The following is a 19110-nucleotide window of genomic DNA, read 5'->3' as shown; positions in this document are numbered from 1 at the left end:
CTTCTGACTTCAGTAATATTTTTTAAAGTATCATTATTGCCTGCTATCCCACTTTGTCCATAACCATGTGAAATGGCTGAGTTTATTATTAAGGAGTCTCTAACACTCTTAGAAACCTGATTCTTTGTTAAGACAGGAAGATGTATGTGCTTTAAATCTTCAGTAGATCTGCTTTGGATCACAGGAGGGAGGTTAACAGAGCCGTATCTTCACTGAGAAAGTGAAGGGAAACAGCCCCTATGTGGCTGCAGCAGCTCATGATTTACAGGACTGGATTCACAGGGCTGCTCCTGCTGCCGAGAACGCACGCTCTCCACTGCTGTTGATTTTTGAATTAAAAAAATGCAGCTCTGTACACAGTTTACTTTAGTGCGAGAGGGCAGGGAAATATAGGTAAGAACCGTTAATCCCCAGCAGGCTGCTGGGCAGGGGAACAGACACAGATGACAAAACTTAATTGGAAACATGAGCAGTTTAACAGAAAACATATTTGTGATAATTGAGAGAGTAACATCTCCAGAAAGGAAACTCAGCAGAGAGAAACTTCAGAGGAGAAGTGGCCACTGGTAGGTGAGTTTGATTTTTCAAGCTCTCTTTAAGCTCTGAATAGTTTCTTAAAAAGAACAAATAACATTAGGAGGAACTAACTAAATAAAAGATTTGTTTTCTCTGCGGGAGGAGGGCTGTACAGTTACTGCCACAAGGTTCTCTTACAGCTGGATTAAGATATGTAGTAATACTTAATTTAGGTTCATTGCAAAAGGACACAATTAGTTTTATTTTTGTATGTGGAGTTTTCTTCTACCTTTTGCATTTGAAAATCTTACCACCCCCAATAACTGAAAAGACTTCAGTTTTACTTTTTTCCTTACTTCTGCATTTTTTTATATATGTTTGAGGTTTTTCTAAGAATCAAACTTGGACAGCAAGTATTTTGCCAAAAGCAGAGGGAACCCTTAGTTAGAAAATAGTGCTGTGTTTTGCTAATGAAAACGTATTGTGGACTTAATAAGGGAGAACACATTGCAAAACACATTTTGGTTTGAATTGGAAGAGATTCTTTTTTTTTCTTCTTTTTCTTGAAACAGCAAGTAAATGTAAATTATACAGTAGGAACTCATTGCTTTTCTGCTGGGTAGGAAAAGAAAACTGGCTTTTATTTTCTCTAAATCATCCTGATGTTGAAAATACTGATAGGTGTCTTTGTAATGCTATTAGTGTAAAATTCCTAATGTTTCATTACAGAAAAAATCTTATGCTAACTGTAATATGAGGTACTACCGTGTTCATTTTTTGGGTTGTTTTTTTGTGTTTTTTTCCAGAGCCTGCAGACAGTACAGCCTCCCAGCCCACAGGAATGAATGAAAATGTCTCATCCTCAGTTCAAAGCTGCGGCAGCACTGTTAGTTGCAATAACTCATCAGCCATCCCTCAGCCCAGCTCTGCTATTAAACCTTGGCGCAGCAAGTCCCTCAGTGCTAAGCACACAGCTACGTCTTCCATGTTATCTGTAAAGCAGCCAGTAGTGGAGCCTCCAAAGCCACCCTCAGAAATCGCCAAAACAGCTCCCAACGGTCAGAAATCCATGCTTGAAAAATTAAAACTCTTCAACAGCAAAGGAGGTTCCAAAGCAGGAGGGACGATGCTGGAGGCTCCGGGGTCTCGGGACAACAGCTGTGAAAAGCTGGAGACACTTCTCAGCTTTGAGGAGAGCGAAGAAATCGATGCTGCCAATCAGAACGTGAACAACCTGGGATCGATGTCCAGTAGTCCCAAAATTGCACTCAAGGGAATTGCACAAAGGACTTTTAGCCGGGCACTCACTAATAAGAAAAGTTCTCCAAAGGGTAATGAGAAGGAGAAGGAGAAACAGAAAGAGAAAGAAAAGGATAAAAGTAAAGACATTACAAAGAGAACGTCTATCACTGAAAAGCTGGACCTGAAAGAGGAACCAAAAGAAGAACAGACAGCACTAGCAACAACAGAGATGCCAAAAAAGTCCTCCAAGATCGCAAGCTTTATCCCTAAAGGAGGAAAGCTGAACAGTGCCAAGAAGGAGGCCTCTGCCCCTTCACACAGTGGAATACCAAAACCAGGAATGAAAAACACCACAGGGAAATCCTCAAGTGCCCCCGTTCCTGCAAAGGAAGGCGAGAGAAGCCGTGGCGGGAAGGCCAGCTCAGGGCTGTCGCATCAGAAGTCCCAGCTGGACAGCCGTCATTCCAGCTCCTCGTCCAGCCTCGCTTCTTCCGAGGGAAAAGGCGCAGGAGGCCTCAACAGCAGCAGCAGCAGCCAGGCTGTGAACGGGCCTGCCGTGACAACACACACCACAGGGAGCAATACTGTGAGTGTCCAGCTACCTCATCCCCAGCAGCAATACAGCCACCCGAACACCGCCACGGTCGCCCCCTTCATGTACAGGTATGGGAGAGTCCTCCAGTGGGACGTTCGAATGGGATGCCTGGGAGGTTCATTCTGGATGCTCTTTCCGGGAGGGCGGGGGTGAAGCAGCAAGGTAAATGCTGCTGCATGTAAAAGTTCTTGCTTTAAGAGAGTAGACAATTTATGCCCTTACACAGAAGCTGAGGGCGAAGGCTGTCAGACCAAGATGTGGTAGATAGGAGGGGGAGTAATTGTTGTGTCTGCCACTGCTAATAGGTAAGATGAGAATCTGAACAGCTTCTTGACCAGGTGCTGCTCTTCTACGTGGTACCAGAACATGTATCAGGTTTGTTTCGTGCATCATGACTTTAAAAGTTGTAACACCACCAATTTATGATGTAAATACGCTCGTGGTCTTCAGGGTGGCGAACAGTGATGGACCTGCCTCACTGTAAGCAGGAATGGGAAATTACAAAAAATAATAAAAAACATCCATTAGTATAGGTAAGGCCACACAACAAGTCTGCTGTTCTGTGCATTAACCCTGAATGAGATCAGCAAAAGAGCAGCCAAATGAGGTCACAGCTAACCTTTGTCTAGTCCCTTTTCTGTTTGAAGCATCTTCTGTTAGACAATGGGAAGTGTAACAAGAGGGAAATCAATAGCAAAGACTCCTAAAGACATGTGACTGGGACACAAGAAGTTCCTCAGCTGGATGGTGGGATTTTTGGTTTGGACAGATATCTTTTAGTTTTCTTTGGCACCACCTAATTTTTTTATAGGAAGAGGATGCAAGCAGTTATTCTGTCTTCATCTTCCTTCTGCTCATGATTTGAGAGACTTTATCACATCCTTTTCTTCCAGAACTCCTCTGGTTGAGTCACAAGGTGCAGAAAGGACCCCCTTGCTTTCTAAACTCCTCCTCAGAGAGGAGTCCAGGTGCAGCTGGACCCAGTCCTTAGCCCCAGACTTTGTCAACTTTGTTCATGCCTAAAGGATTATATAGGTGTAATTGAACTTTATGTAACTTTGTCCTGCAGGATTAAGGATGGCAAACCAGATATATTTATATAAAGATAAATTATTTATTATGATAATGATTAGACTAAAAGATCTTAATCAGAATTACTTACTACAGAATATGGGAAGCTGTAACTACTGGTGTAGTATAGTGCATTATTTTGAAGCAATGTTGAAGGAATTATATTAAAGCTAGCAAAAGCAATTATTATGTAGAGATTGATATTACTCACCCATACCAACAACTGTGGGCAAATCTCTTTTGCTCAGCCTTGAGGGCATCCCCACTCGAGGGAGGAATCTCCACACACACTCCAAGAAGGGGTGTGTTGGAAGACTCTGCTTTTAAAGAGTGGGACTGGACTTTAGTAGTACAAAGAGATTGACTGTCAGTCATATGTCTCCTGGGCAACTGTGTCAGTTTAGCATCTTTGGTTATCAGAAGTATCACTTGTTTGTTCCTTTATCAGGTACTTCATCAGGTCTGCCGCCTCTTCACCTCACTATCAAGATGTTTAACTTTGGGATTGATAAGTCAGGCTGGTTTCAACATTATTCAACACCAAAATTCAGCAGCATGAGACCCCCTTCTCCTTTCACCCACTAACAGCTTTGAAAATAGGGTATTGTTCATGTTGTTTTACCCTCACTTCAGGCAGAGCATCCTGCTAGAAGGGTCAGCTGAAATTAAGAATATTGCAATAGTCATTTCCCACTGTGTCTTCACTTTTGTACAGTACTTGGGCAGGAGAACTTCCAGATGCTTGTTTATGTGGCTCTATGAGCAAAACACAGCACAATTAGTAAAGTGAAATGAGTCACAATATACTCAAATCTGGCAAAATATTCATACCACATCACCTGACAGCCACAATATCAGACACTGGAGTTTGAAGTTGGTTTTACCCAGTCATTTCTTTTAAAATACAAATGCCAGTTATTGAAGGGAAACTTAGCAGGAGTGTAACATGCCATCACACACTACCTGCTTTACCTTCATGCAGTACAGACTTTATTAGAGAAGATCAGATTAGCCATGCCAACTGATGTAATTGATAACTAAAATACAGCTGGAAATCCAAGTGTCTTAAGACCCTGTCTGAAGAGCTGTGAAGCCTGTCTTTGACTATGAATTTTTTATTTTTTACACTTGAGTGCTTGTTTCCATTTCTAGGACATAATTCAACATGGGACTAATGAATTATGTAAAATCAGCCTGCTGGTCTGTTCTGGAGAGTGGGACAGAGTGGCTGATGGCAGGTGCACTCGTGTCCTTGTTATACTGGAGATACTTTTGATGGAGAGTGACTACACATCCCTGTCTTGTTTTGCCTCCCAGATCTCAGAAAGACAATGAAGGGAACGTAACAGCCGAGGCCAGCACAGGAGGGGTCAGCATGGATTCTGCTCTTTATGTGAAAACTGCCCAGCCTGCTCTCGAAGACCTCTCAGGTATGTCCTGGCAACATGACCAGTTACTGACTGTGATCTGGTCGAATAAGAATGGGCTAAAGCAAGTTGGTTTTATTCCTAATGCTTTAGTTCCCAGTAGTTATGGTATTTCTTTCAGCTTGTCAGCAGTGGAAACTGGGTGTCAATAATTTGAATGCTAGATGCTTGAGTTCAGCACAATGGAGTGCTCCTCAAATTCCTTGAAATTATTAGGAATTCTGTGTACCTAATGTTTCTCTAGCAGACATGCAGCATTTTTTAGGATTAAGCTATTATAAGGATTCTAAGTATTCCAAACATTTGATATTTATTGTTTATATTTAAAAACGTTATTTCAGAGCTTACAGAAAAAATTAAGTTTATTTCCTCGATGTTTTGGTTTGTTTATAGGTTTGAGGGAATCTCAGTATCACTCACATGAATGTGATCAATTTGAGAAATAGCCTTTGCAGCAACAGGGACCAAAATCCAGCTACAATTTACTGTGTCCAGTATAGAGAAGTTGAAACTGATTGTAGCTGGAAGACTAGCAGTCTGAATTAGAAAGTACTTCATATATTTATCTAGAATTCCTACTACTGTAAGAAGTATATGATAATCAGCAAAAATCTTTAAGCTTGTCAATATAACAAAGTGATTTTTAGCAACCATATTCTATTAATGTGCAGATGTACAGTAGAATCTAGTAGATCTAAAATGTGTTTTTAAAGTCACAGTCAAGTCTCCTCCTGTTCCAGTTTCAACAATATCAATGACTTTGCTCACTGCATGTTCTTGCATTTATCCAGTCTGTAGAATATCTCAGGTTTTTTTCATCTACTTGGTCTTGGTGTCCTCGAGTTTAATGTAGATTTTGAAACTTTCCAAGAATGCCCTCCTTGGAAAATGATGTGACTCAAAGTTTCACAATCAGACTAATTTCATGCTGCGTTACGTATTCTGTCAAATCTGCCTTTAGACCTGTGTGCACATGTGCTGATGGCAAAGGTGAGAGGCAGAGTCATCAGGGAGGAAAAGAGCTTCAGGGATGCATAAATGAGTGTATCTGTGTGTACAATTTATATATGGATGGATTAAGTACTTGAAAGGCAAAGAAATGGTGCAAGGGATAAAATCCTTGAGAAGGTTTTTGTGCTCATAGCACTTAGAAGTGCTTATAGACCACAAAAGGGCTTTAGTCTTTAATGACAGATGTTATGTAAATACAAACTATTATTTACATAGAATATGTAAGTTTTGGGATCCAAAAGCAGAAGACAGCTGACAGCCTCAAACAAGAGATGCAAAACCCAGCTGTGCACAGCCAGACCCCAACAGCAGCATCCAGAAAGGGTTCTTGGGGGAAACAGAGCAAACAAGACAAAACAGTGCCTGAACCCAATTGAATGGGAAGAAGTGAGGGGCAGATTTATTCTCTCCCTGCATAGCTTTTAATTTAAAAGCACATATAAAACAAAAGAGAGCATAGGTAGGAAAAATGGAAGGGGAATTGTTTAAAGATCCTGCCTGCTCATGAGGAGCTAAGTGGTTTCATAATTAAGTTCTAGTGGCACTATCCAATATCTGCCTTTTAAGTATACCTATAATTTAAGCAGTGGAATACAATTTAAGTGAAAATTTGGTATGAACTGAGGCATAAGAGGAATCTCAATGGAAATTGGTTTAGTTTGTCTCCTATGTGCTCTTGTAAGAAGTTACCTACCGTTTGCCTTTGTACGTGTGAGAGAAATGATCTGTAAAAAGCACTGTGACCTTTGTTAAGCTAAAGGCCTGTAAATATTTTATATTCTTTACTGCAAAAATTTGTAGATCCATGAGTATAGAAATGTTTTCTATCCTAGAGACCCTTTGGCTAAAGGAATCAGTCTTGTTTTGTTAGCTGAATGTTTCCAGTCCAGAAACAGACCATAATTGTTTGACCCTTTGGCTTAAGTGAATTGTAAGTCAGGGAGATGATTTCCCAGGGAGTAGAGACTGATGAAAAAAAATTGCTAACATGGACAATAAGCACTTTGGTCTGTAATTTGTGCCACTGCTGCTTTGTAGGCAACAGTGTGTGACTGTGTTTTTCTGTGCCACCAACCTGGCATCTTTTAGAAACATGAAATACAAAACAAAGAATGTAGAAAGTTCCAACAGTTTATTTATCTGGTTCTTAACACTTCTGTTATCTGTAATATATAGATATCCATCTAAACTAGCAATGGCATGGATGACAAGGATTCTGGCAGCTTAAGAATGCAGCACTTGTACAGACAAGGCAGATACAAAACATAAAGAGTTTTACATTTACTGTAGTATTTTCTTTAGTCATGAGTTGTAAACCCTTTAGAATGAAATCATTTCCTTCTGTGCCCAATAGAAGCTTTGTGATGGCTTTTTGGAGGTTTTCTGTTTCAGCTTTCAGCTTACAAAGAATATGCTGGCACTACTAGAAATTCACTTCTCTTCAGCCTCTTAGAAGGTTTAACTCCATAAAGCTCAGCTGAGATAGCAACCAAAGCATTTCTGAATTGACATCTGAGAGCACGTAAATAAATTATGCTGAGACACTAATTAAATTATTAATTTTATAAAAAGAAATTATACTGAGGCAGTAGGAGGACTTTTTTTATTTACATAAACTGTGCTTTTAAAGAGCAGGACATAAATGTGTTTTAGAACAGAGTATTTAAAAAGCAGGGTTTCTAAATGCCATGAGAACTAAGTCATCTCCCAAATTTGTATTATGTAGCACATTTGGGTAACAGCAGCTGTGTTGTGCTGTTAACAAGCAAGAACTTTTGCTATTTTACCTGAAACATGGAGCACTGAGTCAGCACAGTTTAGTTTATTGGAAAGCTGTTATTGTAGAATGAGCTCTATGTGAAATAGGAAGAAGATCTTTCCAATGGAAAGGGTGGTATTGATGGATATGTATTCTAATGAGGTTGAAAGTTAACCAGAATTTAAACTGGGTCATATGGGGAAATGACAATACAGCAACATCTCAAAGGCCACCTGTGCAGAGCTCGTCTCAGTCAGGATGTGACAATGACAGGTGCCTGCAGAGGGGAATGGAACTTCAATCCTAATCAGTTTAAAGTGTTTAGAAAGTCAGTAAAAAAATGTGTTTGAGCCAGATTCAGGCACAGGTAACAGCTCGGTTCTGTGCTGTTTCCTGCCTTGTCCTTTTCATGGCTTGTTTTCCCTGTAGGAGAGGATCCAGAGACGCGGCGGTTACGAACTGTGAAGAACATCGCTGACCTTCGGCAGAACCTGGAGGAAACGATGTCCAGCTTACGGGGAACCCAGGTCACTCACAGGTAATGGGACAACTGGTTATGAGAAAACAGAAATCACTGGGCTCTTTCTTTACATCTCTTAGACCTGGCTGGGTTGCATCCTTGAAAAATTATTAACACTGAAGATACTGGGTTTGTAATTATTGTTTTTGAGTGCACAGATTCTGAATACTTTCCACTGGTTACTGAGATGTCTGAGGAGTAATTGATGGAACAGGCTATGTATAGAATAAAAGATGAAGAATAATGAGTTCTTGTTAAATGTGTGAGGTGATGTTTGAATATAAGTAAAATGCTTCTTCATCTTACTGTTGAATAACTGAAGTGCATTACACCCCTCTCCTCCTCTGTGTAATATTTTGTTTAAATAAGCAGCTGAACTGTGCTTGACCCACTTGATCAAGTGGATACCTTGAATTCCTGACCAATCTTTGGTCAAACAAATTTTTGTAATTTTGTTAGTCATCCATGTTAACTGCTTTTATTTTGTAAAGCAGCATTTGGAAATCTTCAGCAATATTTAAAATATGCTGTAAATAAACATAGACTGCTATTGCATTTAAACATTCTGTGACCTAGATCTTTTCGGTGTTGAACAGGAGGTTTGGGAGAATAAGCTGTTTGGCCCCTAATGAGTTTGTGGCCTTATAGACTCCAGGCCTAAATGAGTTCATTGGGAGCACACTTTGTGTTTTGGCTTTATATCTAAAACTGAGGCAGAGCTTGCAAAGATAAACTCCCAATGCTATTTTTCTTTTCAAATTTCAATTAATGCAACAACTCCTTATGATTTAATTACTGTAACCAGAGGATACGTTGGTTTTTGCAGCATGTATGGGACATTGTATTGTGAATGGTACAGTGCTGTTTATTTTAACAAATATCCACAATAAATAAAAAAAAGGGACACTGTTAGTTGAGTGGGAAAGGAAAAGAGGAGTTCATGTGGGTAAGAGAAGTTGCAGGTGTGGATTAGCTGCAACTAAGCTGTGAGTATTCAGGGTATAGTCTTGCAATCTATACACATCCCCTGAAATCTCATGGTGTAGCAGTCCCATTTTTAGGGTTCCATATAGAAATAATACTAATATTCTTAAAATTATACTTAAGTCATGCATATATATGAGTAATTAATTATTTTTCCTGTGTTTACTCCTGTGTTTGGGTTTGACCAACTTCAAAACTATTCCTAGTTCATTCATTGGTTTGTTGATATATAAAATACATCTTGAAAGAGAAATTTTTTTACCTTTCTTTTTATTTTTTTCATTTAATCCTCTAGTCAGTGTAGAAATAGCTTCCATCTTGGTGCTGGACACATCTCCAAAATATTAGGACTTTAATGAATGCAGACAAAAAAAGAAAATGTATCAGAAAAGTAGTACTTCAGCTGGTTTTCCCTTAGTCATCTTATTGTCCCACTCCCTTACCTAAAGTGGCAAACCCATGGTATAATGGAATTATATACGATTGAAGATGAAAAAGTTATGCTTTGATACTGTGGACAATCCATTAAAAATTCCTGCTTAAGTCTTCTCACATATATGTTGAGCACCTGAGGTCTGTGTGCAAGAGTGTCATGGAGGAGTGGACCTTACTCTTACGGAGTGTTGTAGCAGGTAAATTCTGTTAGTGCTGTTCCTTGCAGTCTGTAACTCGGTGAGCATTCAGGGCGTAGCTCTTGCAGTCACCTGAAATCTCCCAGCTTTCCCCAGAGCAGCCCCATTTAATCGGACGCATCTCTTTTTTTTCCCAAGCACACTGGAGACCACGTTCGACACCAACGTCACCACCGAGATCAGCGGCCGCAGCATCCTCAGCCTGACGGGGCGCCCGACCCCTCTGTCCTGGAGACTGGGGCAGTCCAGCCCTCGCCTGCAGGCAGGCGACGCTCCGTCCATGGGGAACGGGTACCCCCCCCGGGGGAATGCCAGCCGCTTCATCCACGCCGAGTCAGGGCGCTACATGTACTCGGCCCCCCTGCGCCGGCAGCTGGCCTCGCGCGGCAGCAGCGTCTGCCACGTGGACATCTCGGACAAGGGCGGCGAGGAGATGGACCTGGAGGGCATCGCCATGGATGCCACCGGCTACATGAGCGACGGGGATGTGCTGGGCAAGAATATCAGAGCCGATGACATCACCAGTGGGTAAGTTAAGGCCCTGCTTTGTGTGGTTCTCCTGTTGTTTCTAATGGCGCTGTATTTCCACGGTTATTTGGAGAGAGAATTAAAACCAACACCAAATAAATTCTACTAGTTTTAATAAGTGTTTGGAGAGACAGCTCAATGTCACAATTCATTCAGTCAATGGGATTTAAACACATGATTTAAGTTTTAAGTGCATGTTAAGAAAATATTCCTATATATAAACATATCCTTACACATGCTAAAAAGTTTTCCTGAGTCAAGGTTCATTGTAGTTGACAAACACATGCTGCAACATTCATTTATGCCCACGAGATGGAGAGAGTGAGGCATTTTTTGTACTTAACTGAACTCTTTTGCTGTCTGAACTTTAAGGGGACAACTCACTGGAAGGAAATGAGTTTGCGTCTCTGTGTTAGGTAAAATAGGTGTACATGCTAAATGAAGTTTAAAGAACAAGTTAGTGGGCAGAAGTATGAAAGGATAGACAATTATTAACAAGGTTCTACATGAACATTTTGTCTCTGCCTTGAATGAAAAAAGCATTTGTTCTTTGCTCTGAAGTCAGGATGTCTGCTCTCAGTTCCTACTGTAATGTACAGTCATTTTCTCATAGCTCAAGTGCATCAGCCTTTTCCCTGTCTGGCCATCTTACATCCTTTGCTTTTTTGTAATTTTGTTATTTGTGACATTTCTTGTGGCATCGGCTTCTTTGGAAGATTTAGTGTCTCATACTGGAATAGAAAGCTGGAATCCAGCCTCTGCTGCATCACTAATTTAACCAATTCAGTTACACCATCTGGAAACCTCCAGTAATTCTGTCCATTGTGAATACTTGGGTATTTTCACACTTTTCAAAAAGTTAGACACTTTATTTTTAATTCTTTGTTAGGGAAGCATATAGTAAAGAAACTGATGCAAAAACCAGTATGAAATTCTGTTTCAGATAAAGCACCAGTAGCTGTAGCTGCATTAATAATGCATCATATCCCTAAAGCACCTTGTGTTTTCCTCAAATAAATCAACTTACACCTGAGTTTTTTAATGTTTATTGTAGTAAGTTACTGCTTTTTCTCTAGACTGTGAATTTTATTCAAACTTGTGGCTGCAGTTTTGATCTGTAAGTGAGGAAAATAAATTCTGAGTAGCACTATGGTTTCTATAAAACACCTTCAGCAGGAGTTGAGAAGTATCTCTGGCAGTTCAGGCTTTTGCTGCTCATATCCCAGAGGAGCTCCAGTCCTTGCAGATCTTTACTTAGTGTATAAAGTTCAGATTCCAGGTTGAGGAAAAGGAAAGAAAAAGAAAGCAGTTGAATTTATGAATGATATTGCCAGAGAAATCTCTGCCCTCACTCATCTCTGTGTATCATTTCCTTTTCTTTCTGTGTCAGTCTGGTCATCCCACAAGGTAAAAGATGTGAGTATCCATAGTCTGAAAGTAAAAGTGTGGTCTTCATATTATGGGTCTAAGGAACTAATAGTATAATAAAATTATTTTGTGAGTTGGTACTTCTGTCACCAGTGAGTTATATACCAAGAATAATGCCAAGAATGATGAACCTTGCAGGAAGAGTCATATACTCCCCCCCACCTCACTCCTAGCCTTGAGTGTTAGGACATCTTTAACTGACATTTTTTTCCCCCACTGGTTTTTAGAGGAGATAACTTTCACTTTTTACTCATGTGACTAGCCACAGATTGATTAATGAGATCTCAAAGTTCTTCGGACAAGCAGTCCACATTTTTTACCTTTAGCTACAAAAACCTGTTCTGCTAAATGATATGAGTTGGTTTATTGATTTATACAGCACTGTTGGAGTCATTGACTAGGTCCCAAGGGCAGAATTGGTACTGTAGGTCAATCCATTGTTAGAAAGATCCAGCTCTGTTTCCAGGTTGTGGGCAGGGTTTGGAGGTGGGCAGTCTGGGGGTTCTCTCCTTGCTGCACTGGTGGGCACTTGGAGGGAGCGTTGCTGGAAGCAACCCCACACTGTTGGGGTTACACGGTCTATGGAGAGTAATTGTGTGTGTGGATTCCCAGAGAAGGGAGTATTGCAATAACAGCATTGGATATAATCCCAATATTAATCGGGAGAGAGAAAAAAATGAGTATCACTAATGACACTGGGCTACCATCTCCAGTGAGAACAAATGTTTGGTAGCCTGTTCCATAAGTTATCTTCCCTAGTGTCAGTTTAATCCAAATAGTAAAAAAATAAGATAGCATTGTGTTTTCATAGGACAGGAATAATAAACTGCTTAGAAATCAGAGAGGTTGATTGTAAAGAAAACATCCGTGTGACTTGCTGCAGAACAAATCACCACGATCAGTGTTAGGGCAAACAGGCTCAGAATTTCCAGAAGCTGAGTTACAGTATGTGGAGAACAACACAAGAGAGTATTTAGAGCATGAATAGCTCTTTATTAGCTGGTATGTGTTTCACTTTGTCATTTTTCAGAATTGCTACAATCCTGCAGTCTGAAAACCTTGGATCTGTGTTTTCATTGGCGAACTGATAGGGAAGGAAGCCAAAATATTTGTTACAGCCAAAATAAATCCAATAGCCAAGAAAAACTATTTTAGCCCTGTGATCCTGATGCTTTCTCTGAAATGTACTGGGTCATGGGAAGTTTCGTTTGGCCTCCTCTGGTGAATCGGCTCAAGCAGAGCTCTGGCAGACACCGGGATTGCTTTCTTAGGGTTAGGAAGAGTATCTTTGCCAAATGGACAGAAAACAGCTCTTAAACTAAGGAATTCTCCAGGAGGTGGATCAAAGGTAAGAAGTTGCCTTATTACGGGAGCTAAAACATAACCCAGTGATGAAGCAAGAGGACTAAGATTCATGTGAGCTGGGGAATGAGCCCCCAGCCCCCTCCCTTTGGTGGCTGGCAGAGCTCAAGACTTGGAGCCTCATGAGAAAGTGGCACCTCAGAACCCAGAACATACCTACCCCACAGATTGTCCCAGGTGGGAATGTTAATCCTCATGGGTTTTTTGGGTTGGTTCACAAGGTTTGGTCGAGCTAATTTTCTTTGTATCTATCTTTAGAATGCAGCAACAGGGCTGTTGGTCAAAAAAAGCCTTTTAGAATTATTTGCTTTTAATTTAATTAATCCTCTGTCCCTGTTTCCATTACCTTAGTGTGCAGCTTTCTCTGCAGAAAATGCTGGTCACATGTTTTCTCAGGAAATGGCTTTGATTCTGCAAACACACCTTTGTCAAAATCATTTTTTGCAGAAGTATGGCTGTTCCAGCTATGTTCCAACAAAATGTAGGTTTGATGATTTGACAACTCAGTTGCTTGAGAGCCTGAACTTCAAGGCAGGGCAGTGAGCAGCCTGGGCTGTGGGTCCATGCCAGGCTGGGCTTTGAGGCATGCCCAGCTCACTCTTTTGAGTGTATCTCATTAAGAAATGTTGCCTAGTGACTCTCAAACCTCACTTGGCCAGCCAAGCAGTGAACTGCTCCCTCAGCTTTTAGATAAGGACAGAAGGGCACAGCCTGCATACAATGTTCAGGACCACTGTGTTAAAATTCTCCTTGCAGTGACCTCTCATGGGTGCAGTGGCTGTTGGGGGGGGGAGACATTTTTCTATTTTATTAACCTCCCCATTTATTTGACGATTTGGGGCTGATACATTCCCATTACAGATCTCAATTTCTGTGACCTCATAGTGTGTTTTTGTGCAAAATGCTCATGGGATTATGATTCTTGTTTATTCAAACCTTTATGCTCCCTGGGGGTCTTTCTACAAGCACTGCAAGCAGTTGGATTTGGAACCTGCATAAAGGATGCTAAAGGGGAGAACAGGCCACTCTGGACTGGGGAACCAAACTTTGGCCCTTCTGCTCAGGTCTATCAAACCCACACAGAAACACTGTGCCCTTCATGGATCAACACCATCATTGAAATAGAGTTCTGAAGTAAGCTTAAGTTTAGGATTTTTATCTATTAGGAGGCAAAGAAAAGCTGAAATTGAGGGCTGATTTTGTTGGATGTTGAAAGTAATTGATGTTTATAGGATTCTTGCAGCTCAGTTTCTTGGTTTGTGCTATTTTTCAGTCAGGCAGTGATGCATCTTTTTCAGATGTCAGGATCATACATGGCATAATAGACCTTCCCTTGGGCTAAGATTTCAGAGAAAGAGAAGGAGGACTATGCAGTTTGCTGCTAATGAGAATTTGTTGTTGGTAACAGTAGGTAAGAGAAACCCTTCCCTTCTAAGCTGCCTGCAACAGGAATGGTTGCTGCTCCAGGTAACATGTGGCTGGCTGGAAATCAGGAGTGGCTGAGTTAATCCTGATTCAGTGTCTGTGTAGAGTTTTTTCTGACCTGTTTCTTGCCGTGGTTATTACCCCTGTATTTTTCTGTACATTTTGAGTTACAGTGGATTAGTTCTTTACTGGATATTGCTCCTTAAATGGTATGATTTTAGTGATAAGTTTTCATCTAAATACAGCAGATGAGTAAAACTGCATTCCTTATATGGCTCTTAACAAGTCAACATGACTAAGACTCATTGGGACGTTTATTTTATTTTTCTTCTGTCTTTGAGCAGAGTGTTTATTTGAACTGCCTTTTGTCTTGTTAGGGCTGACTTCTTTTACATTTTGATCTTTTCAACATTGCTGAATAGTATCTATATATGGTAAATAGATAATTAACACAAATAATGAAGGGGTCAGGCAAGCAAAATCAGAAGTTTGACTTTTATGATAAGGTATAAGGAAACAGACTTCGGACTTTGCAGGAAACCAGGTTGAAACTGAGTTTGGATTTAAAGTCATAGACATCTGGGTGCTGTAAGACTGAAAAGAAAAAATTATGGCAGTGTTCTTCCAAGAACTGTACTTATAGTTCTTTACTGGAGACATGAATAGGATATTGCATAAGCATTTTCAATATTATTAATCTTGTATATTGTTTTAAACATTCTTAAATATCACACTCATTTCAGGAATAGTTCTTGTGTCAGCCTCATCAATAAGACAGTGTTTTATCATTTATCACAAATGATACTCCAATTACATGCTGTCATAGAACTTCTCTTGCAGTGAATGATTCAGGAAGACAATGTAGGCCTCTAAGTTATAAACTTAGACATCAGCTGGAATCAAACTTTTTATTCAGTAATGGTAAAAAAAAACCTGTGCTAGGTTATATGTAGTGTTAATAAATGCAGAAGTTTTGGTGTATTGTATTTTTGCTTACTTCTACATACTGTCCTATTGCTAATAATTACCAAAATGCCGTTTAATAGCAGTTATCTCACTCTGGGCTCCTTTCTGTAGTAAACACCTCAGCAGTGTTTGAGCTGCTGCATCAGGGACAGCAGATTTTTGTAATTTGAATGAAAGGACAGTTTCTAAGGGACAAAATATGGTCCCAGTTTGGGCCTAGCCAGTAGAGGGGGATGCAATCACACTGTGTCAATATGGATCATATGCAGGAAAAGAGTAGGAATCCAAAGTCACTGTGGAGTTACTGTTCCTCTGCTGCTGACACTGCTGAAAACCTCTGGAGAAGCAGCACTCCCTCCATACTCCTCTTTGATCACAGGTCATTCCTCTCCTGAACAAAATTAAAGAGGAAAATGAAACTTATTCTACTGCTTATTTCTATGATTTTCATTGAAATAGATTCTAAGGAAGGATTTAGGCATTTAAATCACAATTGGCACGTGCAGAGCCCCATTGAACAGCAGCCTGATTCTAATGAGCCTTCCCCTGGCTTCAGGCTATCAGCCTGTGCTTGGGGGGTGTGTCATCCTCTTTATGTAATGAGTTTCCACCCAGGTATCCCTGGGGTCCAGAGTGACATTTGCACACCTGAAGGGATTGGCCTCCTGGGTGTTTTCACTAGGTTTGTGAAAGAGCTTTAAAAGCAGTGGTGGAGTCAGCCTCTTGCTTGAGGTGAAGGTGAATTTGAGGTTAAGGTGCACTTGGCTGACAGTTTGAGTGAGTGTTGAAAGGAGGATCATACAGTAAGGGGACTCTCCTCTGGAACAGGAAGGGATGCAGTGATGTGAGAAATGCTTTCAGTCTAATATTCTTTTATATACTGGCAGTTTCTCTTTGACTATGTGTATCTAAGACTGCTAATTCCACAGGAAACTGGTTTCTTCAGAAGCTCAATCAAAAGCCATTGTCCTGGAGGGAGCAAATGTGGGGGACATGTGAGATCTGAGCTATAGTGGCAGCACCCACCCAAGTCCTTTGCAGGCCTTGGAATTCCTTGCCTGCAGACTGCTTGAAGAGGAGAAGATGTAGAAAAAAGTTTAGCTTTGGACAGCAGTACTCAAAAATTGTTAACTGATTGCTGCTGAATGACTTATGTGCCAGGCAACCTTAATACATCTCCAGATAGAAAAGTACTGATTTCACAGAGACCACTTATTTCTGTAGATTTCTTTTTCTTTTTTCCTCAGAAAAAGATCTGAGCATTAAGTAGTCAACAGGGGTGAACCTGTTTTGCTTCTAGGCTGGTTTGGACAGTGTGAATAAGCAGTACCATTCATGTTATTATTGATTTACAGGTGAGAGATTTCCCTAAGTAAACTATGAAACTAAAATATATTTATTAAGTTTTGCACAATCTCCATTTTCCTATGTTACCTGTCAAGTGAAACAGGTATCCAGCAATGACTAGGATTTTTGAGAGTGCAAGTAATTTGTTCAGGGTTTACTCCATGTTTGGATGGAGCATCTTCAAAACAATTAATAGTTCGTTCATTCGTTTGTTAATTGTAAATAGTTGCTAATTATTAGTAAAAGTCTATTAATTTATAAATTATAGACTACCTTAAATATATAAATGAAATTTTAAACAAATTGAGCAATAGGTTTGTGCTTCTTTGAACCTGAAAGGTAGGATTTGGTCTAATATTAGGGATTTGAGCATTGTATTACCAGTCCCAAACTGAAACTCAGGATCTAATCCTTTTCCTGAATGTCTTTGTTGAAATTCACAGGGATCAAAGAATGGAGTTTAAACGAGGAACAGGCTTGTAGACAGGGTCTGTATTAAACCCTTTGGTGAGAGAAGTCAAGTACTGTGCCAATGGGGAGAATGTTCTAACGGAGAGTGGCCAGGCAAGAATAGGGATTGGAAAGACTTTTGGGGGATATAAACATGGGGAAAGACCATATGGTCTAATGCCAATGTTATGATGGAAAATGCGTGCCAGATTCATACTAAAGTGAGAAATTTGGAGTTGTCATCATCCTGCCATTAGTCTAGCATTTCTTTGTAAGTCAAATTTAGGACATATTCCTAGCTGCAATAACAGGATCGTTCTGATCCCATTTATTGTATTTCAGAAACAGCAGTGGAGAATTTTCTCCTGCTGGATTTTAGTGACTGGCAAAGTTAGAGTTGTTCTTTGATACTCAAAGCTTGTTGAGCCTCTTGATCTCAATTAACTGACTGTAACGAGACAGATGAAGCCTAGTGAAAAAGTAAACATTACAAAGGAAAACATTAAGGATAACAGTGTTACTGTCTGTAGGAGAACAATTCTGCACCTCAAAGCGGATGTTGATACGTGATATAATCCAAGGACTGTAATTCCTACAAGCTTTTTGTTTCTTAAAGTTTTGAGCACTTGGGTTGCTGGGCAAATCTTCTGCCAGGAGATACCTGGGTAGCTATTTCCAAACCAACCTGGAAACCAATGCACCAAGAGGTGCTGCTCCTTCTCTTCCTAATACTTAAGCAAAGAATGCCTGTCCCTTGGCTATCTATTTTCAAACTTGGAAAGTTCGTATTCGTACATTAAGGAGTGAAATGAATATATTTGAAGTGGTAGAGTTGTCAGACCATAAAAGTAAGTGTGGTGCTGGCTGGGTGTATCCATGGGTAAGTAGGGAGTGCAGGCAGAAGTCAAGTGACTCAGAACACTGGATTTTACTGATCCCTGGCATAACCTGTTCCTGTTTCCTCAGAGTGCCTTTCAGGAAAGGGAAATAAATCAATTTAGCATCAGAAATAGCCTAAAAATATTACACTTGGAAGGGCTTGCTATGGCATTCAAAATTTCAGAGGCACAGAAAGAGTGTATTTGGCTAAAGAAAAGAGAAGTTTAAAGGTCCAGGTTGTCCAAAGCAAATTACTTTATGCCTGTAATGCAGGGCAGGGAGCCACTTTCTTATAGGAAAAAAATTGTCACCTAGAAAGCGGGCTGTAAGTCTCAGTTGCATATTAGAAGTGCATAATACTTCTCTTGTTTAACTTTAGTCTTTTCATATTGACAGTTTGGTTATTTTCTTTTCCTTGCTGATGAAGAGTGAAACTATAGCGATGACTATTTAAACATTGATTCCTGGAAAGATTAGAAACTCCTGTTAACCAGAGTCATCACTGTGTCACTGTCCATTCATTAAATATTATTATATTGAACTTCATTAAAGGCAGTCTTTCCCCACTGGCCTTTAGTACCATTCTTAAAGCATGTGTAAGATTGAATTTTTTGTAGCATTTACCCATCTGTATGAAAGTCAGTCTGGATATGACAGTCTTCCCCAGATCATATGTTTAAACTTGTTCTTATTTTGAGGCAAGTGAAAAAGTACTTCCAAGTCCTGGGGTTTTTTTGCATTGAGTGTGCTGGCAGAGTTTTTAGGAATCATGAAATTAGCAGGGCAAGTAGTGGAAATTTATTATGTTTTTTAATAAGAAAAGTCAAATAAATTACACCTAATTGATAACTGGCCTTATACAATTGTTTGGTCTGCAATGGGTCATTGCAGAGGAGAAGCTGATATTCTTGTGTTCCATATTGTGTGGGTGTAATAGGACAATAAATTCAGGTAGTGTTGAGTACTGT

General features: G+C 40.1%; 1 protein-coding gene across 12 annotated transcripts in view; it reads left to right on the top strand.

The window, feature by feature from the left end:
* NAV2 (neuron navigator 2) overlaps positions 1 to 19110 on the top strand; it is a 379270-nt gene that overhangs the window by 270448 nt on the left and 89712 nt on the right. For all 12 annotated transcript variants that reach the window (XM_018083415.3, XM_018083416.3, XM_018083414.3 and 9 more), the window contains 4 exons: positions 1323 to 2421; positions 4742 to 4854; positions 8051 to 8159; positions 9896 to 10285. In XM_018083415.3, the coding sequence (XP_017938904.2) occupies positions 1323 to 2421; positions 4742 to 4854; positions 8051 to 8159; positions 9896 to 10285 (1711 nt within the window). The remainder of the gene's footprint in view (positions 1 to 1322; positions 2422 to 4741; positions 4855 to 8050; positions 8160 to 9895; positions 10286 to 19110) is intronic.

The sequence above is a fragment of the Manacus vitellinus genome, unplaced genomic scaffold (assembly GCF_001715985.3).
Source record: "Manacus vitellinus isolate BGI_N305 unplaced genomic scaffold, ASM171598v3 scaffold_63_pilon, whole genome shotgun sequence".
NCBI classification, from domain to species: domain Eukaryota; kingdom Metazoa; phylum Chordata; class Aves; order Passeriformes; family Pipridae; genus Manacus; species Manacus vitellinus.
This window is presented reverse-complemented; position numbering and strand designations above follow the sequence as displayed.